The sequence below is a fragment of the Melospiza georgiana genome, chromosome 20, assembly GCF_028018845.1.
Source record: "Melospiza georgiana isolate bMelGeo1 chromosome 20, bMelGeo1.pri, whole genome shotgun sequence".
NCBI lineage: Eukaryota > Metazoa > Chordata > Aves > Passeriformes > Passerellidae > Melospiza > Melospiza georgiana.
Window position 1 is genome coordinate 7,687,398 of NC_080449.1, and position 27,598 is coordinate 7,714,995.

General features: G+C 51.6%; 1 protein-coding gene across 1 annotated transcript; it reads left to right on the forward strand.

Annotated features, from left to right (window-relative positions):
* Positions 1 to 277: 277 nt before the first annotated feature.
* PTPA (protein phosphatase 2 phosphatase activator) lies at positions 278 to 26,591 on the forward strand. The gene is made up of 10 exons (XM_058038038.1): positions 278 to 373; positions 2,389 to 2,489; positions 3,626 to 3,712; positions 8,516 to 8,641; positions 9,386 to 9,503; positions 10,957 to 11,056; positions 11,915 to 12,039; positions 12,514 to 12,614; positions 17,041 to 17,148; positions 22,049 to 26,591. The coding sequence occupies exons 1-10, from the start codon at positions 349 to 351 to the stop codon at positions 22,121 to 22,123; spliced, it is 966 nt and encodes a 321-aa protein (XP_057894021.1). The 5' UTR covers positions 278 to 348; the 3' UTR covers positions 22,124 to 26,591.
* The last annotated feature ends 1,007 nt before the right edge of the window (positions 26,592 to 27,598 follow it).

Here is a 27,598-nt window from a genome sequence, read left to right on the forward strand (position 1 = left end):
AAGGCAGAGTGATGCTCTGAGCAAAAGGAGCGCCGCGGCCGGCGGTGGAGCCGTGCTGCGGACCCTCTCTCCGCTGCCTTCTCCGGGAGATGGTGAGGAGGGTCCTGCCTCTCGCCCCTCCGCTGCCCTCCGCGCACACCCGTCCCTCCCCGGTATGGGCAGAGAGGGCCGCGCCCTACACAAACATGGCGGCGCGAGCACGACGGTGGCCGGCAGGGGCCGCTCCACGGTGTGACAGCCCCGGGAACGGCGGGGCCGGGCGGCGTGCCCTGCTCAAAGATGGCCGCCGGCGGCTTCGGCGTGCGCGGAGGTGGGAGGTGAGGGGCGGCCGGGCCGGGCTGCGGGAAGATGGCAGAGAGCGAGCGGCGGGCAGGTGAGCGGCGGCCGGGGGGTTCTGAGGATCTGCGGACTGTGGGCTGCGCTCGGTGCCTCTCAGGGCCGTGCTCGGGGCTGGGGAGCGCCGGTACAGGGCCCACGCTCCGGGGGTGCCGGGCCGAGGGCGCCGGGCCCGGGTTGCGGGGAGCGGCGGCAGCAGCGCCCGGCCCGGGGAGGGGGAGGAAGGGGGCAATTTACTGAGCTTGTGAAGGACCTGGGGCCCCGAGTCTTGGCACCACCCCAGGGCGAGGTTGGTGGTCGGGACTGAGGCTCTGGATCGGGGATCCCTGTGACCCCAGCCCGGATTTGTGGCTGGTTCTCTTTGACTCCCGCTCCTCGCACCGTGACACGAGCCTGGCAGTGCCTCCTCTGCCCAGCCTGCTGCTCGTCATAAAGCTGTGCTCCATCATACCGGGAGGCTTGGACTCCTATGTACTCATCCCAGAATACTGTAACCCCTGCAGCCTCACTGTTTCCTTTCTTGAGTATTCCTGGTCTCCTCACCAAGAGGAATTGCACAAAGTGTAGGTCAGAAGCAGTGATGGCCGAGAAACAAACACAAAGAGATGAAAGCAGTTCTGTTAGTGGCAAACATCCAGATCAGAACACTGGCCTGGGATTTATGTGTCACCTGTGCTGATGGGCACATCAATGTTTGCCTTTTCACTTCACTGCTTGGGAGGTTTTCATTGTTTTCATGTTATAAACTCTTAAAAGCAGAGCTCCATTGCTGTGGTGCCAGTCGCTGTGAGTTGTGTGCTGAATTTTCAGAAGAGAGACACACGTGTCTTTAATTTAAATTCATCACATGTTGTTCCTCTCGTCCTCCTACCTGGAAGTTTTGCTGTAACTTCTGCAGGAATGAACCAAACATTGCAACATTCAGGGCAGGAGATGAGGCTGAATTTGTTCTGTGCATGGGGAATATGAAAGGCAGAGAAGTCCAATGACTGTCAAAGGTTGTATGACAAATCTACAGTGGACTCTGTGTGCTTCCTGGGACTTTGGATCCCTTTTAATCAGATCTGCCTGCTAGAGAGCATTGTGGAAAAGGCTGCTGATGGTTCTGGGTGGAGTTTTCTATGTAAATGCAGCTGATGATATTTTAAGGAGTTGGAGTTTGGTGGTTTGTTAGGGAGACAGTGCCTGAACTGGCTGGGTTGAGGACAGCAGTTGCTGGAGTGTGTCAGGGCAGCTGGTGCTGCATAAATGCCTGCAGATTTTCTGGGTTTAAAAAGGTGAACTGAGTGACTCTGACAGAATTCATAAATTGACATTAGTGCCCAGGTTCTTTGACAGTGCTCTCTGCACTGCCTCTTCCTATTGAAAGTTGCACTTACAGAAGCATACTACAAATTACTTTAAATCTCTGGGAACTTTTCTGGTTCTGCAGGTTGGGCCCTGGGCTCGGATACTGGGGAAAAGATCCCCTCTAATTCATTAGCAACTCCTATTTGCATTAAATATTACATCCTAGGCTTTGAAATGAAACAATGTTCACAGATTCCACCTGGAAGAGGCTGTGCCCATCATCCCCCAAGTCCTGGTGCTGCCTGGACCAGAGCTGTGGCTCTGGGCTGCATTTATTGCACTGCTCCAGCTTGTCCATGCAGGAATTATCCTTTTAGAGGAATGAAGGTCAGGCTTAACACTTAAAAACAAGGCAGAGTTAGTTTGTAGGAGAGCTCAGTGCTTCAGCATGACCTGAGGCTTGGCTGCACTAGACAGAAATAATTAAACTGGCTGGATGTTGCTTTTATCTCCTGCACTAGTCTCTCTGTGAATGGGAAATGCATCTTTAACAATGAAAACAGACATAATGCTTCTGTCTGAAGGCTTGCAGTGTCCTTAGGAGGATGTTGGTGAGGAGGACTTGGAGAGATTACAGCCCAGCTGGGACGGATTTGTGTGCTTGATATCTCCTGAGAAATAAAGCTCATTTCTAAGTAAGAAAAATAGAGGATTTCTCCTTCCCCAGTGCCTCTGTTTTATGTCTTTTTTTGTATCTCCCAGGCACCTCTGAGGAGGTGGCTCCTCCTGTCCAGCAATGCTTCATGGTCCCCAAAAAGGAGATAAATGTGGTTTCTGACATGGCCAAGTGGAAACGATCTCAGGTATGGCTCTGGGGACAGGGAGTGCTGGAAAATGCTGCTGATCTTTTGGTGGCAGCCAGGTCTGGTCTGGAAGTAAAGGAGGCTTGGGCAGAGAATGGGCAATAATTGAATTTGTGTTGGTGCTTGTTTGTAGGAAAATTACTTGGCAGTAGTGATTACTGCTTCCTCCCAGCAAGCTGGATGAGAATCTGGTGACTTTCATCCTTCCTGGCCTGTGCTTTATAACCAAACTGGATTTACCCAGCCCTGTTTGAGCTCACCTTAAACATGGCTCTGCTGCCTGGCCCTGGTAGCACCAGCCTGGGTTGGTTCCTTCCCACTGTGCTGCTCTGGAAAGGACTCTGGAGCTGAGCCCTTCAATTTCCTGGATAATTTTTGTTTACAGCCTGTGTGGAGCTGGTGGAACAAGCAGGTTCTGCCCTCTCTGCCTTTGAGGGATTGGGGTGTTGGCCCAGACTTGTCCCACCTCTTAGGGGCAAATTCTTGCTTGATGACTGATGAGAGATGTCTTGAGGGAAACTGAGGTTATGGCCAGGTGTCAGACAAACCTCTGGGTGCAGCTTCCAGTTTCAGTCTCCTGGCTTTAAGGACTTGCTCCTGGTCAGGATTCTGAGGCAGGGAGGGAGAAGTGGCAGTGTGCTGCTGCTGAGCTGCACTGGAGATGGTGCTTCCAAAGCAGCAAATCTAAAGAGAGAGGGAATGAGGAGCCTGGGCTTTCCCCCAATTCCCTTTAGTGAGCACAGAGCAAGAGTTTAGGGGCAAAGGGAAGGTAAAGCACAGGTCTGGGAGGAGTAGAACACAATGCCTGGGCACAGCTGAGACTCTGCAGAACTGAGGAGTTTGAATTTGACCTGATGAGAACCGAGGGAATGATTTTGGGGTCAGTGTGAGAATTTTTAGGATTCTCCTTCCTGTAATTTTTGCAGTGTTGCAGTCACCACCTGCCTACTGCTTCTGGGGCTGCCAAAAAGAGCAGCAATTTCACAGCAAGCCCTGCACCCCCGGGTGTCTCCAAGGAGGCAGTGCTGTGTGTTGGGAGAGGTTCCCTTGGGGTGCAGGATGCTCCTGTGCTGTGCTTTGTGCTCTGACAGACCCTGGGCTCTCCCTAAAGCTCTGCCCTCTTGCTGTTTTCACAGGCATATGCAGACTACATGGGCTTCATCCTCACTCTGAATGAAGGTGTCAGGGGCAAGAAGCTGACCTGTGAATACAAAATTTCAGAGGTAGGACAAGAGTTTGGATCCCCTTGTTACTTTTTTCCTGCCTTTTTTCACTTTTTTTTTTTTTTTTGGCTTTACAGTGAGTGTTTCCTGGATGAGGAATGAATTAGTAACTTATCTGGGAGCCAATGGAGATTGAATATGGTTGGGCTGTGGTTGGGGATGCAAACATCAGGGTGCCATCCTCCCCTCAGGATGCAGAGACTCTGGATGTGCTTGGTGGATGGGGAATTGAGCAAGTGGGCAGAAGCAGAGGTGATGCTTTGAGGATGTGATAGTCTCTCCTGGGTGCAGACAAAAGGCTGGGATGTCTGTGCCATTCCTGCCCCCCAAGTGGTCTTTCTGTACAAAAACCCATGGGCAAAAACTTCTTCTCAAACCACTTCTCTCCCTGTCCCTGCTCAGACTGTGTTAATTGCACCCATGTCCTCAGCCCAGGCTGTAGCTGAGTTGTGCAAGCTCTGGTTGGACAGCTGTGACCTCAAGGTGTGTCACCTGCCTTGCCCAGGGTCCTGCTGAAGGTCCTGGGGTCTGCAGAGCTCTCAGGGCTGCTGGGCTGGGCTGGGCTGGGAGGTTTAACCTGTGGGGCAGGATCTCCCCTTCCAAGGTGTTAAGCAGAAAGCACCTGGTTTCCCTTTGCATGAAAGTGGCTGTCACTTGTCCCTGCCTGCTGCCAGAGCCAATTTTAATGGCTGTTCACCTTCTCAGGGCCAGAGGGAAAGGGCAGGCACCCTCAATGGTGTCACTGCTGCCCTGAGGGCTCTCTGGGTGCTGCCAATCCCCAGAGCACACATTGGCCACCAGCTTTGCTTCTTTGCTGCACACTGAATCCCCTCCCTTGGTCTGTGCTGCAATGAGGAGATTCTTGGAGACATTTTTACTGATCAGGGCTGTGCAAGAAAGCTGAGAGCTATGTATAAAGATCTAAGCAAAATGGGAGCAGACTGGGCCCTGTGTTTATAGCTTCATTCTGGTGTGGGAAGGCAGCTGATGGTGGTGTTTAATCCAGTCTGCATGTTTGAAGTACTGTGTTGAGTCCAGCCTTCCCTTCCAGGAGCCAGTGTGAATGAGAAACTCCCCTGTAGTTCATGGAGGGGATCAGGGATAATGAGTCTCTCCCTAACAGGCTTTGTGCCCCTCTTTTGTTCCTTCAATTAAGTAGAAACTGCTGTCAAATGCTGCTCTTGCTTTCTGCTGTTTGCATTTCACCTTTGAGTTTTGTCTTTGTCATGATCTAGCTTGTTCCCAACCATTCACAGAGCACTTCTAGGGAAACAAAGCATTAAAAATGAACAAAACAAAGAGAGGGGGGGAAACCCAACCCTCTTCACAAGCCCTTTGAGCTGTCAGGAAAAGCTGTCCCAGGGCTGTGTCTGCAGAAGAGCCCTCTTGGAGTGAATGTTTTCCATCCATGGTCCCAGTCCAAGTAACAAACAAGAGACACAATCCCAGCTGCTTGGGAAGTGGCAGGGAGCAAATCTCATTCCCTGCACACTGAGGAGAGCAGGAGCCTGAGACTTGAGGCACAGGTGGAGCATTCCCAGGGTTGTCTTGTTGATGAGGTTGCTTGTTCACACAGGCTCCTTTGTAGATCAAACTGCTTATCTGTGCTTTTAAAGGCTCAGCCCCTCGTGGCCTCTTCTTGCATCTCTGCTCAGCTTTCTTCTCTTTTGCTGTACCTGCTACCAATGTGCTTTTGTGCCATCCCATCTTCCTCCCTGATCAAATGCCAGGGACACCTTCCTTTGGCAAATGACCTCCTGAAATCCTTCCTGCTGAATGCATATCCACTCTGTGACTTACTGCTACTGCTTTGCCATGGAAGTATGGTGTGCTCTGCTTTGAAAGAGGCAGCTTAGTGGTTTCCAAAGAGTGTGTGTTGATACCAACCTTTCTGCTGGATCCTGTGGGGGCTGAGGCCCCTTGGAGACTTGCTGAGCTTGCTCTGCTCCTACTGACACATTGTGTGGAGCTGTCCAGGGTTTGCTGCAGGCATCTGACAGGCACTGATAGCAGGCTCTGGCACAGACACTGTGTCTGGCACAAGGTTGTGTGAGTGATAGGCTGTGACCTGCCTTCCCCTCCTGGAGGGAGTGCTCTCCACGTGGGGATCCATCAGCAGCTTGCTGGGGCTGCAGCCTTGGATCAGAGGTGCAGTGCAGTGAGGAGGACGAGGTTAATTTTTGCCATGCAAGGAGCAGATCTTCCTGTCAAACAGCCCAGTGCACTGGGGGAAACTGGTCGGTCTTGTGGCTTGCTCTGCTTCCAGGAAGGAAGTGGGGGAAGCAGCAAAGGCTCTGATTTTATCAGCTCCCCATTCTGACAGGGCCTGAGGAGCCCAGAGGGGGAGAGTTGGTCGCCACAGGCAGCTTTGGCTGCCGTGATGCCTCCTCAGCACCTCTGTCTGCCTGGCCCCTGCTCTTGAGAGCTGCTGACAGGTCTATGCTCTGTAGGAAGCCCCGTGGTTTGCCTTTGGGACCGGTGGCAGACTCAGGGTCAAGGAGATGCAAAATCAGCACAACGAGAAGAGCAAGGAGAGCAGGGGGGAGGCTGCCCTTGCTTTGATCACTGAAAAGGTAAAGCAAAAATAGAGCTTAAAAACCCAGCCAGGCAAAACAGGCTGCAGTGGTGCTGATGGCCGTGTTCCCATAAGCTCCTTTCTCCCCCACAGGGGTCAGCCCTGGATGTACAGGCTTCCTCTGCTGGACAATGGGAAGCTGCTTCTTTTAGTTACCCCCTTTTCAAAGGGCCTTGAGCCCAAAATGAGCCACAGCTCTTTAATTATTTATTGATGTGGCTGAGCCAGCAGCTGGGTCCTGCTCTCCCGTGTTCAGTGGGGCTGGGCTTTTAATCCCTTTAAAGGCAGCAAGTGGAGAAGGGGAGGTTGGGCTCTCTGCTCCCCAGGGAGGGAGCTGGTCCATGCCAGCCATTTATCCAGGCAGCACCGAGTGCTCGTGGAGGGGTTTGAAATACGGTGGCTGCTCATAATGAGCTGCTGGTGCCGGCGGATAAATCACCAGCACGATTTAATTATTTAATGCAACCCAGTGCTGGGGATGCTGCTGCTTAATTGGAGGGGAATGCAATAGCCAGGAAGGAGTAGGGCTGAGTCCAAACATGGCCCAGTGCAGGGGGAATGTTTTTGATTCCTACAGTGTTTTGGGAGCAGGGAGCTGATGCAGAGGGGGCTTTGGTCCACATGAATGTGGGGCACTGGTCTGTTAGTGCCTTCAGGGGCACCCAGAGCTTTAGGCTGTCTTGTCCCTTTTTCGTGTTCTCAGTGTGCTCAGGTCTTGTCCCAGTCTCTGGTCTGGCTCAGTGGCCAAATGTTGAAGTCCTGGGGTGGGAGGATCCCACCATGTCCTTGGGGTGGCACCTCAGTAGTCACTGTCTGTGAAGGGCAGTGTCTGCCACGAGACCCTTCCCCCAAGGAGTGACCTGCAGCTGGTTCAGTGGCACAGCACAGCCTGGCTCTGCCATGCCTGGCTCTGCCCACCCCCTCTGAGTGGCACTTCAAGGGCTGCAAACTTGCTGGGCTCTGCTGTTTCCTTGTCCTCCCGACAGCAGCGTGAAGAATTGAACCACAACCCAGGAGACCAGGCAGCTTCACACGGTCGATGCCTCCAGCAAAGTCAAAGCAGCCGCCGCTCCTGCTGTCCTCTTTGTCCCCTTGAAGGAGGAATCCCCTCTCGAGACAGAGGAGCCTACATTGCCCGGGGCCTGGCCAGCTGCTGTGGCGGCTGATGGCTCTCCAGCTGCTTGGAGTCAGGCAGGGAGAATCCCAGAGCCTCTGGCAGGCTTGACCAGTTGTCAGCAGAGCCTGCTGAAACTGTCTGGAGCTGTTAAAAGTGCTGCCTGTGGTGTTGCTTCTTGGTATGGGGAGTGTAGCTGTTCTCCAGCCATTTGGGCCAGGCAGGGAGATGGTGTGCATTGGCCAGCTCTGGTCTGACAGCACAGCTGGAGACATTGTGCTGTGCCATCTGCTGCACCTCTTTTCCTTCCACATGGGTCCCTCACTCCCAGCACTGGTTGTGAGAAACATGGCTGTGGTCTTGCTGTTGTTGCTGTCTTCCCTTCAGCTTTGTGTTTGAATTGAGACATTTCTCTGAGGGCTTCTCATTCCTGTTCTGATGGGAGCACTGGTGGGCTAACCAGGCTGCCTCCTCCCCTGGGTAGGTTGTATTTGCCACATGCAGTGGGTGTCCCTGGGCTGGAGCTGCCTGGTGGTAGGAATTTGAGGCAACAGGATTCGTGCTGACAAGGTTGACTTGCTGTACAAATGTGTCGTGGTTTAACAGCATCAGCTGCTAATCCTGGCTCCTAAGAGACTTCAGGACAATTATTAGAGCCTTGAGAAGGGCCTTTAAATCATATCATCAGCCAGTGGTGAGGATGCATGGCACTGTATATGTGCTGTTCTTTATCCTATGGGGAATGCAGGACTCTTCAGATGTTGAGCCTGAGTTATTGTGCCGAAGGTCCCTTTCCTGCCTCTGAGTCTTGTTCTGCAGCTCTTCTCCAAGAGATTTTGCAGCACAGTGCTGTTACAGCTCATGGAAGACTGTGTGGGTGACTGAGGAGTCAGCCTCAGGCTGGGCTTTGTACTGGACTGCTCCCCTGCAGGGAAAAATGGTTTTTCTGTCCCCTCTGCATTTTGAGGAGGATTGGTGCAGCCCATTTCCACGTGCCTCTCTTGGGAACCATGGTGTGGGCTTTAATGACTCCCATCAAGGGGAGAGATGTCACAGACTATGGGGCTGCTCTGTTTTATGTCCCTGTGACCCCTCACCCTCTTGCTCTCTGTAGCCCATTGAAAAGCTGGTGGCTCTGCTGAACACCCTCGACAGATGGATCGATGAAACCCCGCCCGTGGATCAACCTTCTCGCTTTGGGAACAAAGCCTTCAGGACCTGGTACGCCAAACTGGACCAGGTGAGCATGTCTGTGCTGTGTGGTGTTACCTGCAGCTCCCAGAGAGGGCAGTGTGCCCAGCAGGGTGGGAGGATGGCTCTATCACTGTGTGGCAGCCAAGCAGCTCACAGAGGGATTGCTCAGATAAGCCTTGAAGGATCCACCCCTTGATACACATCACTTACCATAGACTTGGTGCTGTTTTTTCCTCCTGTGAGAGCATATGGGCCATGTAAATGCTCTTGGCTGGGTCTCCAAGTTCTGGGTGAGTCACAAGGGCTGTCCAAACCCAAGGAATTCCTTTGCTTTGTAATTGCCCACTGTGTCATAAAATGAGAGAAAGATCAAGGAAAACTGCTCGAATTCCTTCAGCTCAGAGCGCTTGCCCTGCACCAAGCTCTGGAGGCGGCACAGCCCCAGTCCCAACAGCAGTGGCCTTGCAGCTGCTCTGCTGCTCTAGTGGTGCTTTTGTCCTGGAGATGGCTCACTGGGTAACTGGTTCAATGTGCTTGGGTGATGAGGCTTTTCTGTCCTACAGAATGTGTGTGGCCTGAATAGGTCTCAGGACAAGCTCTCCCTGACTTGTTGCATCTCTGGAGATGACTCCTCCAACAGGAGAATTTGTTCCTCCCTCATGCTACCTCCAGGCATTGCAGAGCACCATTGCAGCTCTCATGCTGTGACAGCATCTGAGCACAGGGTGACTTGTTCCTGGGAGCTGTGACAGATCTGTGCTCATCCAGGGGAGTCTTTTGTGTCTTTCAGGAGGCAGAAAAGTTGGTGTCAGCAGTGATTCCCAAGCATTTGGCTGATGCTGCCCCAGAAGTGGCCGTGTACCTGAAGGAATCCGTGGGGAACTCCACCCGCATTGACTATGGCACAGGTACCTGGGCTTGCACCCTGGCCAGGGCTGGGTTTGTCAGGAAGGGACCTTTGGAATTGGGTGTTGTATTTATTTAAATACATTATTGCCACTATTTGTAGGGCCAGCTTGAAATGAACACCTTCTTTTTAGGGCCCCCTCACCCCTCTGCCCCGTGTGGGCTGTGACTGAGAGCTGGAGCTGTGCCACCCTTTCACATCTCATCCAAGGAGATGGGAACCAGGCTGTTCTGGGATGAGCTGTAGGACATGCTTCACTGCATGCAGCAGTCCTGCAGCAGACAGTTTAAAGGGATAAAATATACTAGCTTGAATTGGAACTAGAGTGAGAACCTTGTTCATGTTCAGTAGGAGGTGTCCCTAGAGGGACATCATAATGGTCTGATGGTCCCTAGAAGGGAATCACTGCTTACAGAGGGACTTTGAAATCTGAAGTTAGAAGCAGATGAGGAGATACTGAATTGCTGGTGAAGTAACCACACAGGCTTCAGTGAGAACTAAATGCAGAATTGTCTGCATGCTCTGCTCCTCTCTGCAGGATAGCTGTGTGCTCACCAAAGGGCAGGAGAGCAGGATGAGTGCAAGGAAACATGGCTTTGGACTTGGGCAGGGAGAGGAAGAGGAGGCTGTGGGTAAAGGCTGAAGGATTGGAGGCTGTGCGGTGCTGGCTGCGGCTCACTGGCACCAGGGGGAGATGTTGTCCTTGGAAAGGCTGGATAGGGTTTGGTCAGCTCAGAGAAGGAAATTGAGCCTCTCCTCCAAAGCTGTGTGTCCCAAGCCAGGGGCCCGTGTCCCAGCTCACAGTGTCCAGACCATGGGTGCATTTTGTTCCTACACTAGGATCTGCACCTGTCCATAGTGTGGAACTGCTCATCTTGTACTCTCCCTTCTTCCATGGCCCTTCCCACTAAAAGGCATTTCTGGGTTTGCTGGTTGTTTCTTTTCCTTGCTGTTAGCTGGAGGGCCAAGCTGCAGAGGCTTAGCTTGAGATCCCAGTTCCTTCTGGGACAGACTGTTCCTGGCAGTGTTGTGGGATCTGCATCCTTCCAACACTGAGATATTTTTGTAGCAGGAGGAAATCTGTTTGCTTGCAGATGTGAGGTTCTGTTGCATCCTCCAAGCAGATGACTCTGCAGTGCTCCACTTCCCTTGCTGTGCCAAGCTCCTGGGAAAGTCCCTGCCTTGCTCCCAGCATGCCCAGTTGGAGCTGTTTTCCCTTAAGAACTTCTTTTCTCTAAGTTAATGATCACCTTATGAATGTCTAGAAGGTATAATTTGGGTGGGTGCTGCAGGGAGATGAAATATTGTCAGCTCATGGCATTAACAGTGACAACAGGTTTGAGAGGGGACTGTGACTGCTGTGATTGCTGCAGAGCTGTTGTGGTGCCCACAGAAAGGTTGTCCTGGAGGCCAGAGACACCTGTGTCATGTCTCTTCTTGTCTTTTAACTCCAGGGCACGAAGCTGCATTTGCAGCCTTTCTGTGCTGCCTCTGCAAAATCGGTGTGCTCAGAGTGGATGACCAGATGGCCATTGTCTTCAAAGTGTTTAACAGGTGAGGTAATGGGAGGAGCTGGGCTGGAGTATTGGGCTGTTTGGGGGGAAGGGTAGAATGGGAAAGCTGAAGACAATTTTAGACAAAATTAGGAGCAGATGTACGTTTTAATGGACTGTACACTGACCCATTATAACTGTCTCGAAAAGAGGTGATGGCCCCTTGTCTTCAGAGGCAGAGTGTCCTTCTGGAAAGTTACTTTAGTGGAGCACAAGTTACTGAACTCTGTGGGTGAGGCTGTGCTTTGTGATAGACAGGAATATCTGATCAGAGGATCTAACATCTCTTTAGGCATCAAAAATAAAAAATCTATGCAACTGGCAGGCCTCCACTGCTCCTCTAGATGTGTTTCCAGCTCAGGAAGTAGAGTTGGTAGTGATGAAACTGGTGGAATGGGTGTTTGGAGTCCAGAGATCTAATCCCAGCTGTATCACTGTTTGGTGGCATGGAAACAATTTCCTTCTATAGTATTTCCAACTTTAATTTTCCACCTGAAAAGTGGAAGTAGTGATTGCTGTAAGGTAGAAAACTCTGTGCTCTTTTGGAAGTTGGTGAAGGGATGTGAAGTGTCAATGTTTTCAAATAACAGTGGGGATGAGGAAGGATCTGCACAATCATAAGACTTTGCAGATAAAACAAATCCCTGCCACTGGATTTCTCTGTGCATTTGGTGTTAGGTACCATCAAGCTGCATTCTATGGCAAAAGCTGAATATATATTGTGAACTGTGCTGTGTGTGGGGGTCCTGCTTACAAGTGATAAATTGTGTCCTTTCCTCAACTGGTTTTTCTTGTCCTCACAAAAGTCAAAGGCAGGAGAGGGCCCTGCCTTAACCCTTCCTGTTCTCTTTGGTCTCAGGTACCTGGAAGTGATGCGAAAACTGCAGAAAACCTACAGGATGGAACCTGCTGGCAGCCAGGGTGTGTGGGGCTTGGATGACTTCCAGTTCCTGCCTTTCATATGGGGCAGTTCCCAGCTGATAGGTACTAATGAAAATCTTCTTGTGTCCTGGGTTACCGTCTGCCCAATTTGTCTAGGTTGTAAAGATGATGGGACTTGGGGCTGACTTTTAAATTCAAATATGTCAGATTTGTGTATAGTACAGCAGGAGAGTTTCAGGCTTGGATTTTTTTTTTTTTTTACCTCAGCTATCCAATTAAAGCTGGTTGGGAGATGGAAAGCTTCCTTGTGTAGTACTTCTGTCTTTATTGCAATGACTGCAATGAAGCTTTTTAAAAGGAGAATATTGGTTTTGGTGCTAAAAAATGCAGTTTCTGCTCTGTGGAGTTTTGTCCTGCAGAGGCACTGGAGTGGGAGATGAGATAGAAGGGAGCAACTCTGTGCTGCCTTTTAAAGAGAGAGTTGTGCTTCTTGGTGAGGGGCAGCACACCACCAGGTTGAACTTGGTCTCAGGGGGGATTACCATGCAGGTTACTTCCTGTTGTCTCTTTTTTTAGACCATCCCAGCCTGGAGCCTCGGCACTTTGTTGATGAGAAAGTGGTAAATGAAAACCATAAGGACTTCATGTTCCTGGAGTGCATCCTCTTCATTACAGAGGTGAGGAATGGAAGGTTTGTCCCACAGGGATATTCTCTTGACATTAGATACTTGGCTCTGGCAGTGTTTTTTTCTTCCTCCTTTGCCTGTTTGTTTGCTCTCATGGAACTGTGCAGATGAACCATTGTTGCATGGCAGAGGTGTTCTCCTTGAATGAGCTGAGACAGGGATGTTGAGAAGAAAGTGTAATTAAGCTGGATGGGCTGTGGATTGTAGTTGAAGGGAGCTGTAGCAAGTGCAAACAAATAACTTTGGATCATCACTTGGATCAGTCAGTGGGAGCTTATATGGAGAAGACTGATTCCTGTAGATACACTAGGAAGATGAAGGGGAAGCTGCAAAATGTCTGGGCTTGCCAAGATAACCTCCCTTCCCTGCAGCCCTTGGGTGATGCCTGGCAGCCTTAGGGCAGGCTCCCAAACCTCTGTGCTGCTCTGTCTCCTCCAGATTCTGCTAAAAGAGTTGCCCATGAAATTCCCCTTATTTGCAGCTGACCTAGAGCAGAGGTGGTGCAGAGATTCCCCAGCTGGCAGCACTCTCAGGGCTGTTTCTGCTCAGGCACTGCAGGGCCCTTTGGACAGGGGTGGGTGATGCTCTGCTCGTTGGCAGCCCTGGGCTGTTTCTCAGTGAGGGAGCTCATGGCTTGCTGCCTGCAGCATCAGTGCAGGATTTGGCTGTGTTTCTCCCAGTTCCCTCACTGCACAGTCTGGACAGGGAGAGCAGGAGCTACCCTCTCTGTTGTGGTGAGGGATTTCTTGTCTCTGGCAGGAGGAAGTTGATGGGATTAATTTTGAAGGACAGAGTGCAGTTCTTCCCTTTTGTTCTGTTCACTTTCCCCCTTCTCTGCCTCTCTAATTTAGTGATTAGATGGGAAAGGAGGTTACAGAATATGAACTTAGCCTTTCATGTAGGAAATCTTTATAGGAGCCTTTGGCCCAAGCCCCAGGAGGTGCTGTGTCAAGTCCTGCTAAATCTGGTAGGGTTTGTTGGTACTCAGCACCTCACAGGGTTTAACCCTTAATGCCAAGATAAATCATACCATGGGTAATAAAGAGGTGCTGGTGGAAGAGATCAAGATGAGGACAGGAAACCAGGAGCCAAGATGGTCAAAGATTTATTTTAGTTTAGGCCTCTGTGATATCCAGGCAGTGCACTGACCTGTTAAAAAACATCCATCTCTTGAAACGTGTGTAGAAGATTCTGCAGCGCCCAGCTGACAGGTGATGTTTAAAATACCCAGCACAGTCCTGCTGCTTCAGGTCACTCTGCTTCTGCCTGCAGAAAGTCAGCTTTTTAGTAGGCTTTTCAAATAAGGGAATTGAGCTCCTTTTCTGCACATTCGTTGTGAATCATGGAATTCAGTGTTTTTTCCGAGATCCCCAGTGCCACCTGGTGGCAGGGAGCCCTCTTGGCCCTCCTGCCGCGGGCTGAAAGGGACAGCAGCAACCTGCATCACCAAATCCATGGAATATTCAGTGCATCTCCGTGCGGGTTACTGCTTCATTTTTATGAAGATTTTCCTTTTAAATCTTGGGTTTTTTGCCTCCCAAGCTCCCGGGAAGGCCGTGACTGCCACTAGGGGGGGCGAGGCAGCCTCAGTGCCCTCCAAATGTTTTCTCTCCAAAATCAACAACAAAACAAAATAGCAGGGGAAAAAGATAGAAGGGATTAAAGACTTCAATAAATGAATAATATTATTTTCTTCTGAGCTTGTAAGCTGGAAACAGCTCTCCTTTAAAGGTGTTAAACATGTAACAAACACCACAGCAGTTCCCATAGTGGGTCTTGCCGACATGAGAGCAGGTTTTGTTTCAGACTACAACTGAGGAAGGTTGTTTTCTGTCAACTGAGAGAATATTCTCTTGAGCAGATACTGTTCTCAGCCCCCAGGTGATGTTTCAGGAATATGAATATATGCTGTTGTGGTGTTTGCCAGGTGTGTGTTTAAACCTCAGGCTTTTAAAGCAGCAGCAAGATGATGTCCAGGCTGAACCCACCACGGCATCCTTCTTAGCGGAGTGCCCAGGCACGGCACTGAATTTTGCATGAGCTGACCTGATGTTGGGAAATCTGCAGGGTGGGTTTGGACCTGAACACATGGTTCTGGAACAGGGTGAGGTTTGCAGAGCTGGCTGGGACTCGACTTGTTCCCCTGCTGCTGCCTTTGCCTGCCAAAGGGGTGGGTGTTTGTGGTACCTGAAAGCGTGAGGATGAGGAGGGTTTGGGAGCATCCCTGTGGTGCCCGCCACACAGGGGCTGTAGAGGACAGTGATGTAGGGCTGCCTGTGGGTGTGCAGGGAGGGGAGCTGGGCACACCCCAGCTGTTGTGGGGGATCAGTGCACTTGCCCAGATGCTCCTCTGAGAGCTCAGGGCAGGCAGCAGGAATTTCAGCTTCAATCTGGCTTCTAAATTTGGGAAGGGAGGGCTCGGGTTTCTGCTGGAAGGGAAGGAGCTGACAGGAAAGCACGGCCTCAGCCGTCCCCCTCCCCCCTGCACTGACAGAGGAACCATTTACAAAAGGCCGATTCTCTTGGGAACCGAGAGGCAGGAACGCCACGTCTGTGAGTAATTTCCTGCTCAATATGGCTGCTCTGACTCACTCTGTTCCCCTGGGGTCACTGCGGGACTGCAGCGCTCGCCGCCTCTCGCTCTCCCCCCAGCTCTCCCTCTTCACCCTTTGTGGCTGGAAGGAGAAGATTTTTTTTGTTGTTCCCCTTCTCATCCCTCTTATTTTCCCGCCCCAGCTTGAAACCATGGCCAAGCCATCCCTTGCTGGGTGTCTGGGTGAGGAGGGCCACAGTGGGCATGAGCTGGGACTGGCCAGCTGTGCCTGCCTCCTTCTCTCCCTGCCTTGGGAAGGGGAGAAGAGCACAGTGGTGGTGGCTGATGCCAGCTGTGCCCCTGTGAAGGGCAGTGACACCAGGGGAAGGAAGGTTTGTAGTCAAAACCCAGGCAGCCAAAGCTCCTGTGTGGGGAGGGGAGGCTCTGATGGCTCAGAGCTCCCTGGCAGCCGCTGCTTTGGGTGCAGAATCCTGGCCCTGGGTAACGCCGTGCTTTGTGTGTGTGCACGTTTCATCTCGTGCCCACAAGGGAAGCGTGTGGCTGAGGGGACAGGGAGGGGCTCAGCTGTCATCCCCCAGCTCACAGGAACCTCTGAGGGGAAGTGGAGATGCACCCCTGCTCTCCCAGCACCAGGCAGAGCTGCAGACCCGCTCTTCCTGCTGCTCCATCCCCAAGGCCAGCGGGTTTGGAGCCCATCACCCTCCAAACAGGGAGGTTTAGGGTCCTCCCACTCTCTCCCTCTCTTTCTTTCTTCCTCTGCTGCAGGCTGGTGTCACACAGGCATTGCAGAAAGGCAGCAGCATTTTCCCAAAGCACATTGATTGGCCCTGCTTGCTTTTTCAGTGAGCAGAGAGGTTGTTTTGGAGGCGCTTTTCCCACCCTCTGTCCAGGCCTGTGCGTGCACAGAGGGAAGGAGTTAGCTGTTGGAGCCCCAGGTCGGGAATGAGAGTCCAAGAGATTCCTCTCTCCCCACGCTCCTCTCTAGCGTGAGCTTCGGCCTTGTGGTTTCTGATGTCATGGGAACTTCCCCCAGTCAGAGTGGCTGTGTTGTATTTCTTTCTCTCCCTGAGGGTCTGTTTTTGTTCATGGAGGAGAAGGAGAGGCAACCACCCAGGGAATCTACATGCAACTGCCCCTGATTGCAGCTTCCCTCCTGCTCTCCCTCCTCCAAACCCCTCGCCCTGGGAGGAGAAACAGCGGAGTATAAAAAAAAAAGAAAAAGAAAAAAAAATGTAAAGCATCTGCTGCAAGCCAGCAGCTCACAGCTCTGGAGCTAGTTTGGAGAGCATGTCCCCTCTGCTCCTGCTTCCCCCAGAGCCCTCCTCAGCTAGAGGCAGGTGTGGAGTGGGCTGTGGACACAGAGCTGCTGCCAACCTGCACTGCCCTCTGTATTCAGGGAAGGCAGCGATGGCTGTTGCTGCTGCTTGTTGTTGATCTGAATGGGGAATGAGTCATTTTCTTGGAAAGCCCAGCAGTGCTGCACTGGGAGGTTTCTGGGTAGAATAGGAACAGCGTTAAGCCAAGCTCTACTAGGGGGAAGAACGGGACTTATGTGGGGCTTTTTTAATACAGTCATTGAAAGGGAGGTGTGCAGAAGGAGGTCTGATTAGGAAAGCGTGGCAGGAAAAGGTTTAATTTTGTCAGGGAAGGAGGGGAGCTGGATTGCCAGGGCTCCATGTGATGTGGCCACAGCGGGAGGGAGCAGGGAGGGAGGGAGGGAGGACGCAGTGAGGTGGCTGCTGCGTGGGTCACTGGGCTTGGTGGGAATGTTTGCTTGGAGAGAGTGTGAGCATGAGTCACTGCTGGTGCTCGAGCTTCCTGGCTGGCCCAGCTCCCTCAGCCCTGTGCTTGGGTCTCTTTCAGATGAAGACAGGCCCCTTTGCCGAGCACTCCAACCAGCTCTGGAACATCAGCGCCGTGCCCTCCTGGTCCAAGGTCAACCAGGGCCTCATCCGCATGTACAAGGCAGAGGTGAGTGCTGTGGGCAGGGGGAGGCTGCTCAGCCACACACCTGCTCTCCCACAGCACCCTGGGCCAGCTCCTGTGCTGCTCCAGGTGTGGGGACCCCATCACAGCCATTTGCTACTCCTTGCTGACTGTGGCTTGGGAGCCCTTGGCTGTTCAGGTGCTGCTGGCTTGAAGGAAGCTCCTGCCTCGTGTTTGCCCCAAAACCAATCCCAAAGTGGCTGTTCCTTGCAAACATGACTTTTGCCTTGTCTTGTCTGACCATAGTGCAAGTGCAGATTTCCAAATTAGGGCCAATGTCTTGACCTGCTTGTTCTTCTGGTCCACCATTTTACCAGCTAGAAGAGACTTATTTTAAATTACCATCCCATGTTTCAGGAGCCCCAGAGCAGGCTGAATGCTTCCTACTGATTTACCCTTTCTACAAGCCTCATCCATGCCATGTGCCAGCCCAGTGAGACCACAGCCACCTCTCTGGTTTGGCCACCCTCCGCCCACCAGCTCTGCTGGCATTGCCCCAGGCTTTCCTGGTGAACCCTGACCTGCAGAACTGGGCAGTTTTGGCTCTCCCTTATCTTCCTTCCTGCTCAAGCTAACCCTGGGCTGGAGGAAGCAGGACAGGAACCTCTGGAGGGAATGTGTTGGCTGTGCAGGACTCACTGTCTGCACTAAAGCACTGGAAGAGCAGGGATGGTGGAACTCCCTGCTGGGCACCGGGTGGGCGGGGACTGGTGGTGCCTGCAAGAATTAATCCCACACCCTGCAGTGCTGCTGGTGTCAGCCATGCTCCTGTTGGGAGCTGGGACACAGAGCTGTGCTCAGGCCCAGCGCACCAAGGGGTTAACTGTGCCTGAGGCTGCTCCCTCCCCCAGCCCTTCCTCTGCTGCACATCCTGTGTTTAGGTTCCAGGCCACATACCTCTCTAATCTGTGAGGTGTCACTCCCAGCCCCGCTGGCTCCTTCCGCCCCCAGCTCAGTTTTCCTCCCAGCCTCCAAAGAGGAGAAGTGGGGCTGGGGCCGAGCCCTGCCTGGCTGCTCAGAGAGGGGGCTGTCCCTGGGCTGCAGCTCCAGCACAGGGGCCAGAGACACTGCCTGCTGGAAATCCCTGAGCTGGAGCCTAAGCTGTGAGAGCTGAGGGGAGACCACAGCACTGTGAATGCCTTTAGAGCGAAACAGGAGTGTCCTAAGACTTAGAGCTTCAGTGTGGTCTGCTGCTGCCTCAACAGCCTTGCTGTGGTCCTTCCTTTCCTTTGGATCAGTTCTTTCACAAGCTGCGTGCTCCCCTGGCATCCCACATTGCCTGGGATGTTCATGTGCTCCTGCCTGGTGCCCCACATGCCCTGTGCCATGGTTGCTCCCACCTGTACGTGGCTGGAGGAACTCACTGTGCAGTGCACACATTCACTGATGTCTTGGAGCCAACATGTGCTGGCAGATCTACCTGTCCCCTGGCTTGAGAGAGCCCTGGGATTCTCTAGAGACTGGGAGATTCTTCTTTGTTCACCTAAGACATGGTTTTTTTCTCAAGGCCTTAGTCTGTTTTGATTAGCAGGTGACTTTCTGTGTGAAAATGCTGGATCCAGTACTGGTAGGTTTCTAGAAATATCTGAAATGTAGCTGTGTCAAGGGGAGAATGCAAAAGCTGCTAGGAAGGGTAATGGTACTAATTTAGGCTAAAGTGTAAAAAATGTTGAGTCAACTAAAGAGCTTTAAATTTAGTTTTTTTCCTCAGATAATGTTTGTAGGCCTTAAAGGACTAATCCTAAAAACATGATCCTTGTGCAATGTTGTCCTCTCTTGCCATGGCATGGAAGTTGTGTTCACCTGGATAGGCAGAGGAGAGGGGACACTCCTGCTCAGGGGTCCTTAGGGTTCTATCTATATCTATAATAGGTATATCAATAGATATATCTTTAGATGTAATCTGTTCTGGGGTGTTATCTACCCTGCTGTTGGCTCAGTCAGTTCCTCCCTGGCTTGGGGGATGACAGGGGTGTGGATGTGGACATGGCCGCATGGCTGGACAGAGCTTTCAGTGATGGTGTGCCTGGCCCTGCAGGTTACACCAACATTTGCAACTGGAGCATCTCTTAGACTGATTTTCTGGGAGTGACACAAGGTTGGGAGTCACTTAACCTTCATCCTTTGCAAACTGAATCCATCTGGGTGTCTCAGGCCAGGCACAAAGTCACTGCTGGAGACCTTGTCTCTTTTCTGCTGGCTCCTGGTGTATTTCTGCTCTCTGTGCAGCCTCCACCAGTGCAGTCTCTCTGCAGTCAGCCACTGCCAGCATTAGCAGAAGAGAAGTCAGCAGCACCCCTCAAGTACTGACATGGGTCTTTGTCCAGCTCAAGGCAGGCAGCTTCTGTGGCAGAGCCTGGGGCATGTGATGGCAAAGAGAGGGAAGGTTTGGGGTTGTGGAGTTGCTTTGTCTAACTGGCAAAGTGAGAGCAAGATTTCAGGTTTTATTTGTTTTCCCCTCCCTTCTCCCTGCCCCTCTGATCACCCATTGCAACTGGATCAGGTGAAATCAGACACTCAGCTGGAGGCTCCAGCTCTGTAACACACCTGGGGTGCCTGAGAAGTGCTGGGTGCTGGATGGTGCTGGCCAGGACTGGGACTGAGTGGGGGCAGCAGCAGAGGAGGGGGTCACTTGCTGGAAACAGACCAGGAGAAACCCCACTTGGTGGGAGTGGGGCAGCCCCCAGACCTAGCTCATCTAAAAAACACTCCAAAGGCTTTATCTCTTCTCTGTCTCCTCTGTGGGATGGCTTTAAACAGCTGACAGAGAGCTCAGGTGTGTCTGTGTGTCCAGGAGCTGTGGTCTGGATCCAGGCACCCCAGGGCAGATGAGCAGTAGACTGAAGACAATGTGTCTTCAACTCTGTGTGTTTATGAAATCCCAAATGTGTCTATTTATAATATAATGGGTGAAGGTGTTTGTTGAAAGTCCCTGGGCTTTTCTTATTCTCTCCATCAAAGGCAAGTGAAGAAGTTGACAGAATAGAGTGTGGTTAAAGCAGCAGCCTTGATGTTTTTCCCCTGAGCCTGCTTTTGAGTCTCCTGACCTTTCCTCCTCTGCAGTCAGTCAGGAAATACTTTCCATTGTAACTAATCTAGTCCCAGTTCCATCTTTAAAGGTTGGACTTGGTGCATGAATCTACTCCCCAGCTGAGTCCCAAGCAGACCTTCAGTGGGCTCAAGATGGTGGCAAGAAGAAATAAGCCTGAAATTGAGCAGGGTACAGTTGAATTTGGTACAGTTTCATCCACAGCTGATGCAAGGAAGGCCCTGTACAGCTGATAATTCAGTAAACTTGTGCTAGTCCTGAAAAGAGGAGGAGAAATTTCTTGCTTGTTTCTTCTTGTACTGGTGATGTGTTACATGGAATGGACACCCCTTCTTCCCACTGGTGGTAAAGTCTCTTCATCTGGAGCCCAAACCAGTCTGGTCTTCCATGGGACTCCTTGGAGCTAATTGGGCTGACATTTGGAGCTGTCAGCATCTCCAGTGTTCATTTCTCTCTACTCTTCCCTCATGCCCGTGTTACCCAGCCCTGCTTCCTCTGAGAGTTTCTCTAAGTGGTTGTGTGGAGAGACAGCAGCAGCTCTGAGCATTAGGAAGCTTTGAAGGTGACATGGCCTGATGCTCACAGGACTTACTTCTCCTTGCCATGGAGAGTTGTGGTTTTCTGCCTGGCTCTTATTCCCCTGGATGGATGCAGCCATGCTGTACTTTCACCACCTCCAAACTTGTTTGGCTCCACTGTGCTGGTGCTTGGAACCATTTGCCTGACCTCTGGCTCCAAAGGGATTGCTGTAGGCCTGGGCTTCTGGGCACTGATCCTCCTGCTTGCTCATGATGACAGCACGAGGGCAGGGTGCCTGTGCCTGAGTCCTGCCTTGGGGTGAGAGCTGTCTGCAGCACAGTTTCCTCTCCAGCCCCAGAGAACTGCAGCAAGTCCAGTTTGGCCCCGTGGAGAGCACAAGACTCCTTCCTGTGGAGAGTTGTGACCACATCATGGCTGAACACACTCTGCTGAGCTCTGTGTGATAGAGTGGAGCCTGCTCTGAGCCCTCCATGAGGTTTGGGCAGTCTGAGTCTGCAGTGACTCAAAAACAAGAGCTCTGAGTGGCTCTGCCAGACAAGTGCTGGCAAACTCTGACGTTATTGACCACAGTCCATGACCTTCCTGCTGTTGGCTGCTGAGTGGAAGGGGCTGTGCCCTTGCAGCCCTGCTCACCCTGTGCAGGGCCCTGGTGTAGCTGCAGGAAGCAGCTCTGAGCTGATCTGCTTTGTAGTGGGTCTGTGTGACTGACCTGTGATCCATTACTCTTCAATGGGAGGTGGGAATTTCAGGGGTGAGGGGTTGTTAGAAATAGGATCATATCTTAAACTATGGCTGCAAAATCACTGGTGCTTGTCCATCAAAGACCTGAAAGTCTGGAATGCAGTTTGGGCAGTGCCTTGCAGCTGCAGAATGGTGCCTCAAACCCAGAGTGTTGGCACTGGCCTGGAGGGGAGGGTCTCTCTGCCCCAGGGGATTCTGCAGTTCTCAGTGTTTGTAGGGTGAAACTCTTCAAAGACATCAGCTTGAGCAAGGAGAATGCTGAGGGAGAAAGCTGCTGACATAGACATGCTGTTTCTGCTCATGCTCCAGGCCTCCCCATACTGAATTTCAGTAAGAAAATTACTCCTGCTGAAGGGAAGGGGATGGGATTATGAAGTGCTGCTGGCCTGAGAAGCCTGACTGGAATGTGTGGGGGAAAACATGGGGCTGATCCTCTGCCTTTGTCTGAGCTGAGTGGCCCCGAACCCTGACCCTGCGGGCAGGATGTGGCTCAGGCTGTGTGTGTAAGGTGGAAACGTCTCCTGAATTCACCTCTCTTTATCTCTCCTGCTGCAGTGCCTGGAGAAGTTTCCTGTGATCCAGCACTTTAAGTTTGGCAGCCTGCTCCCCATCCAGCCTGTGACATCTTAAGGAGACCGCAGGAGGAGCCGAGGCAGCGGAGGCACAGCACGGCGCTCTTCCTCCTCCCCTCACCCCTCCTCACCACCCAGCCCATCCATTCCTGCACATCCTCATCGGCAACCACAGATCCAAAGCACAGGGATGGGACCTGGAGCAGCTCCTCCTGCACGTCCTCACCCTGGGGACATCTCGCCAGCGGCCGAGCTGGGGCCGCGCTGCTCCGCTGTGTCCCTGCCGGGAATGGGGATGGGCTTGAGCAGGGGCTGCCCTGCAGAAAAGGCCTCTACTTGGCTTCCCAAGAGAAAGGGGTGTGGAGGGGAGGAAGGCACGTGTGTATGTGTTGGGCAGTGGTAACTGCAATTTCCCTTTTGAATTTCATTGGAGTTTCCTGTTGCTGTTTACTTTGGGAAACGGCTGCGTGGGGTGAGGTGTGAGCCTGTGCGTGTCTGTATCAGCCAGCTCTGCCTGCACTGGAGGTCTGAACTGGGGAAAGGGAGTTGTAGGGAGTGTCTGTGGGTTGTGGAAGCCCAGGATACCATCTCTCCCTTTTTCTGGGTAAGGAGAGCGCCCTCCCTCCACCTCTTCTGCAAGAGGCCTTCCTTTCTCACTAGCACCTCTTCTCTTGGGTGAAGCTGGGAACCTCCTGGCTATGGGCATCTGAGCTGGCTCTGGAGCTGGAGACAAGGTCCTGGAGGGACCCAGCTCTGTGGGAACAGCTATGCAAAGACACTGCTTAGGCCCCCTCTGAACTGGCACAAACCCTGACACATTCACACACATCCATAACTGGGTCCAACCTGCCCTCTGCAATCCCCTGCTTTGCTGCTCTGGGGCTGGGCTGGCCTCAGTGGCACAAGGTGACCGTGGTTGCTCCTGCTTGGTCATAAATTGTAGTGGCACTCCCGTGGCAAAGGGATTTCCCCATGAAGCAGCTCTTTGAGGGGGACCTCCCTGGAGCACAGGCAGCATGAGGGGACAGCATGCAGCTTCTCATGCATTCACATACTCATGCTGGAAACAAAAGCATAAATAGCCCAGGACAGCAGGTTATACCTGGAGAAAGCTCTTTACCTTTGTCCTTCCCTGCTGGTGTTGCTGTTCTGGACCTCAGGCAGGGGAGCCACACTTGCAGTGCCACCAGCAGCAGTGTGTGTAAGACAGGTGGTGTGGATCCCACCAGCAGCATCACTGGAGGGCAGAAAGGGCTGGTGCTGTTTTTGAGATGAGCTGTCTGTCCACAGGTCGTGACCAAGCTGGTGCACAGCTTTGCAGCTGCAGTGGGGTTGTTTCTTCTTGGGGCTCCAGCCTGGGTGTGGCAGGGACAGAGGTCTGGGTTGGGTTTGCTGGGGATCAGCAGGAATCCTTCCTCTGGCATTCCTGCAGACCATGAAGGGGCTGCCCCCAGCCAGGCTGCTCAGCTTTTGCTGCTGCACTGCTTTACTGCTGGGCTGGGAGGAGGAGACGTGGTTGGGATTTTTTTCTCTTTTTATTATTATTTTTTCATTATTTTTAACAGACCTACTCACTCCCTCTTGTAAAGGTTCTTGCAAGCACTCAGGGGAAGGAGAGTAAAAAAGAGTTAAGAGGTGGTGAAATGTCCACGGAGCTGAAGCAGAGCTTTCTGGCACTGTTGCTGTCCTGTCTGCTCCTGGCTTGGCCCTGGGCAGGAGGTGGGGGACAAGGAGCTTTTGACCTGCCTGAAACAACTATAAACTTCTATTTTAAATGAAAATGGAAGACTGGGGTTAAGTCTTGTTTTACTCCTAAATGGGATGTGTTTTGTCTTTGCTTTTCAAGTGGATCCACTCCTGGAATGTTGCTGGAGATCTGTGTGCTTGCTGGGACTTGATGAGTCCATCTTCAGTGGAGCAGAGACTCATGGTGTCTCCACCTGTGTCCCCTCACATTGCTGTGTCTTTTGGCTGGTGTCCCCATACTTTAAATAACTGTGCAGCATCTTGCCAGCCATGGCAGGGCAAAAAGCCCCTGGTTTTCTCTGCCTGAGGGTCAGGAAAACATCTCTCTAGGTTGTCTTGTGGAAATGAGGCTTCCATGCAAAAGGATGGGTGGAAATTTTGACATGGATACATGGGAGGCACTCCAGGATGTGGAATACAGCACCAAAAAAGGGTGGAGAGGTGCTTCCTTCCCCTGCAGCTGCAGCATTGCTCCCTGGGACAGTGTCCCTGGGCTGGGGCCCGCGGAGGCGGTGGGAGGAGGCTCACGCACGGCTTTGTGTTTGTTGCTTGCCCGAGTCTGCACATCTGTCCTGCTGGGGGTTTTGGGATGTCAAGCAGCTAATTCTCGTTTGAGTCCTCTCAGCCCGCTTGGGATGTGCCCCTGTCACGTGGCAGCCACTTGCTTTGCCTCCCTGCTGCTCCCAGTGACATCCCCCATGGGCTCAGCTCCTCTGCCCACGCACGTGGCAGCACCAGGGCTGCTCCGTGTCCAAAGCAGCACTTCCCACCTCCCCCTGTGTTGTAGGTTTAATTAAAGTTTCTGTGTTTTGCACTGGTGACTGTGTTGGTCTCTCTCAGGCTGGGTTTGCTCCTGCTTTGGGAGCAGAGCCAGTGAAGCCGATGGCTGGAGCCTTCAGCACAGGGAAGAGGCCCTGTGGAGGCACTTGCCGTGTCGGTGGTTGACCTCGTGCTTGCACTAAAATTGATTCTTTATTTAACTGCATGATCAAGTGCACCTGGTCTGTCTTTGTGTCCTTCCAAGGTGTCTTTCTGTTGTATTGTGTGGTTTATTTATTAACTTTTTTGCTGTGTCCACCCCCATCCCATCTGAAGTTTGGCAGGTAGGTGATGTGCAAAGCCTGATCCCAGGCCAGCAAATCTCTTGAAGATCAGAGACTCTTAAAACCAAAGGATGTTTGAGCCTTGTTGCTAAGGCAGGGTGAGAACTGGAACCTTTTCCTTCAGATGTTTTTCCTGTCCTGCTGTAGGAGCTGACTCAGGACTTCCAGCATCAGTGTAGTTCAGCAGCTTTGTTGGACTTATAATAGACCTGGATTAAATTAAACCTAGACCTTCTCACAAGCGGTGGAAGGTAGCGTAGCTGTGCTTAGCAAATGCTCCTTTCCTTGTCTCTGGGTTACATCTTCTCCATCAACACAGGCCAACTGTGTGCGCTAAAAGTGGCAGCAGTGTGGAGGGGTGGCTGGTGAGCAGAAATGTCATCTTGGATCACAAATGTTGTCTTTGAAGGCTCTTGAATTCGTCTTGAGCGCGTCCCTCGGTGAACATGACGCGCAGCGAAGGGGAAGCAGACATAGCGTGGGTTTCTGGCCATCTTCCCCCTCAGCCCACTGACCAAGCCATTTTCTTTTAAATTCAGTTTTCAGAGCTGGATCTTTGGGGTTGCCAAACGTAGGCCAGTTCGTGTTGCTGTTTAGCAGCTGTTGCCTTGCACGGGGTGCGTTTCGTGAATCGCCGCCAGCCTTGCCCTGTCTCTTCCTTCACAGCCCTCCTTTAGAAGCAATCTCTTATGGCAGCCAGTGATGAAGTAAGAGTTGAGAGAAGCAGCCTTATGTGGAGATAGAAATAACAGAATAAAAATTAGAAGTAACAGAATAAAAAATAGAAGTTCTTGATGTCATTGCTGCTGTATTAACTTGTCACTGGTGCGTGGCTCAGTTCCACTGTGCCGTGCTGGGATCCTGTGAGTGGATAAACAAAGCAGCCCCCACAGCAGGACCTGCAGAATCTGAGTGGGCCCTTGCCAAGATGAAGATGCATTTTGTACCCCCAAGGACCTGGTGCTGAACCACACAAGTGTCCCTGTGACTGCACTGGCTTCCTGAGAGAGGGAAGGAGGCAGAAATGGGTTGGAGAAGGTGAAAATGGTTGTTAATGATAACTGCTAAAGTTACCTGAACTCTCCTGCTGCCATCGTGCTGGTGGAAAGCTTGTACAGTTGAGAAGCTCAAAGAATCTTCTTGCTGCTTCAACAAGGACTCCCCTGGCTCAGAGGTAGAATTTAACAGGGCTTTTGGAGGTCATTTCATGCTCTAATATCCAAGAGGAGACATCTTCATCGTTTAACTTTGCTTCCCCTTCGGTGGATGAGCACTCTTGCCATTGACATTGGAGAAAACTCCTTGAACATCCTGGGGACACACAGGGCCTTGTGAAATTGTGCCAAACTTCAAACTAGGACGAGCCAAATTGAAAAAGGGGCTGTCTCCACATCAGATTCAGCAAGGGCTGAACCGTGACGGGCATCATCAGCTTGGAGATAGGCTTGTTGTGAGGAGCACAAGGCTGTAAGCAGGTTTTGGAGGTTGGAAAAGGCCTTTCAGGGGGTGGAGTGGTTGCTTCTGCTTGCTATAAAAAGCCTGGGCTTGGGAATGTCTACATGGGCCGGCTCTGTGCAGGGCATTAATGCAGTTGTCGCTAAAATTGGAGTCCCCCCCCATGTTCCCAGTTGCAACTGTAACATGGATAATAAATAACATCAAAATCCATCATTAGAATTTGGGCTCCTTAATGCTGGATACAGGCACACCCATGGAAACAAAGAATCCCCAGGAGGGGGTCCTGTAGGAGTGGCACTGCAGCATCCTGACCCATGGGCACCGAGGTGTGGGGTTAAATCCTCCTGAGCACATTTTCCTTCCTTTTAGAAAGCAGATTAAGGTTTTCCTGGCCCTATGAATGGAGGAAGGAGAGAAGGCAGAGAATCTTTTTTGCTTCTCCTGTGTTTGAAGGCACCTGGGAGAGATAAACCCAAGCTGACTGCACTGCACAAGTCAACTACCCAGATTTTCCACTTGGACGTGAATTACTCCCAGTTTTATGTGTGAAAATTGGGCTTTTCTTTGAGATGGTGAAGTATGGGATGCTGGACACCAGCACCACGCTCCAGCAGCTGTTGGGTAGACATAACACTGCAGGTTTCAAGTGCTGATGCTGCTAAAGGATATCTGTATTGTATTATGGCTAAAAGAGCAAAGCTTGACAATATTCCTAAAAGTTTATGTGTCCTATGTTGATACAAACTATAGAGAAATGACTGGTGTGGGTAGAAATTTCAGCTAGATTGTAAGAGATGAGAGTAAATTCTTTTATCAAGTACTTGCTGATCACTGGAAGTGACTGCTCTGCAAAGGGCCTTACTTTTCCATGTTTACAGCATATACCTTTAAAAATATTAGTTTAGGTATTACATACTCCCTTTGAAAAAAAATCCCTTGTAGGCAAGAATAAAACTTACAAAAAGGCTGTTACAGAGATCATCAACTCTCTATTAGATAGCTTGGAATATGCTCCACTAGCACCAGAGTTTAGTCTTCTCCAAATTACTGTAGAGGATTTGACTGTATCTTGCTGATCCATCCACATTTTAATTTCCTCTGCACGGATACATATTGCAGGATGCTGGAAATCCCCAAGCCCACTGGAGCTGCAAGACTGGATGTTTCATCCTGTAACACCAATAAAATGTTAATGCATACTAATAGCAACAGCAAAGGGGTTTATG

Coding starts and splice junctions, on each gene's coding strand:
- PTPA (XM_058038038.1), top strand. CDS start 349: ATGGCAGAGAGCGAGCGGCGGGCAG. Junction 12,615..17,040: donor GCATCCTCTTCATTACAGAG/GTGAGGAATGGA, acceptor GGTCTCTTTCAG/ATGAAGACAGGCCCCTTTGC. Junction 17,149..22,048: donor TCCGCATGTACAAGGCAGAG/GTGAGTGCTGTG, acceptor CTCCTGCTGCAG/TGCCTGGAGAAGTTTCCTGT.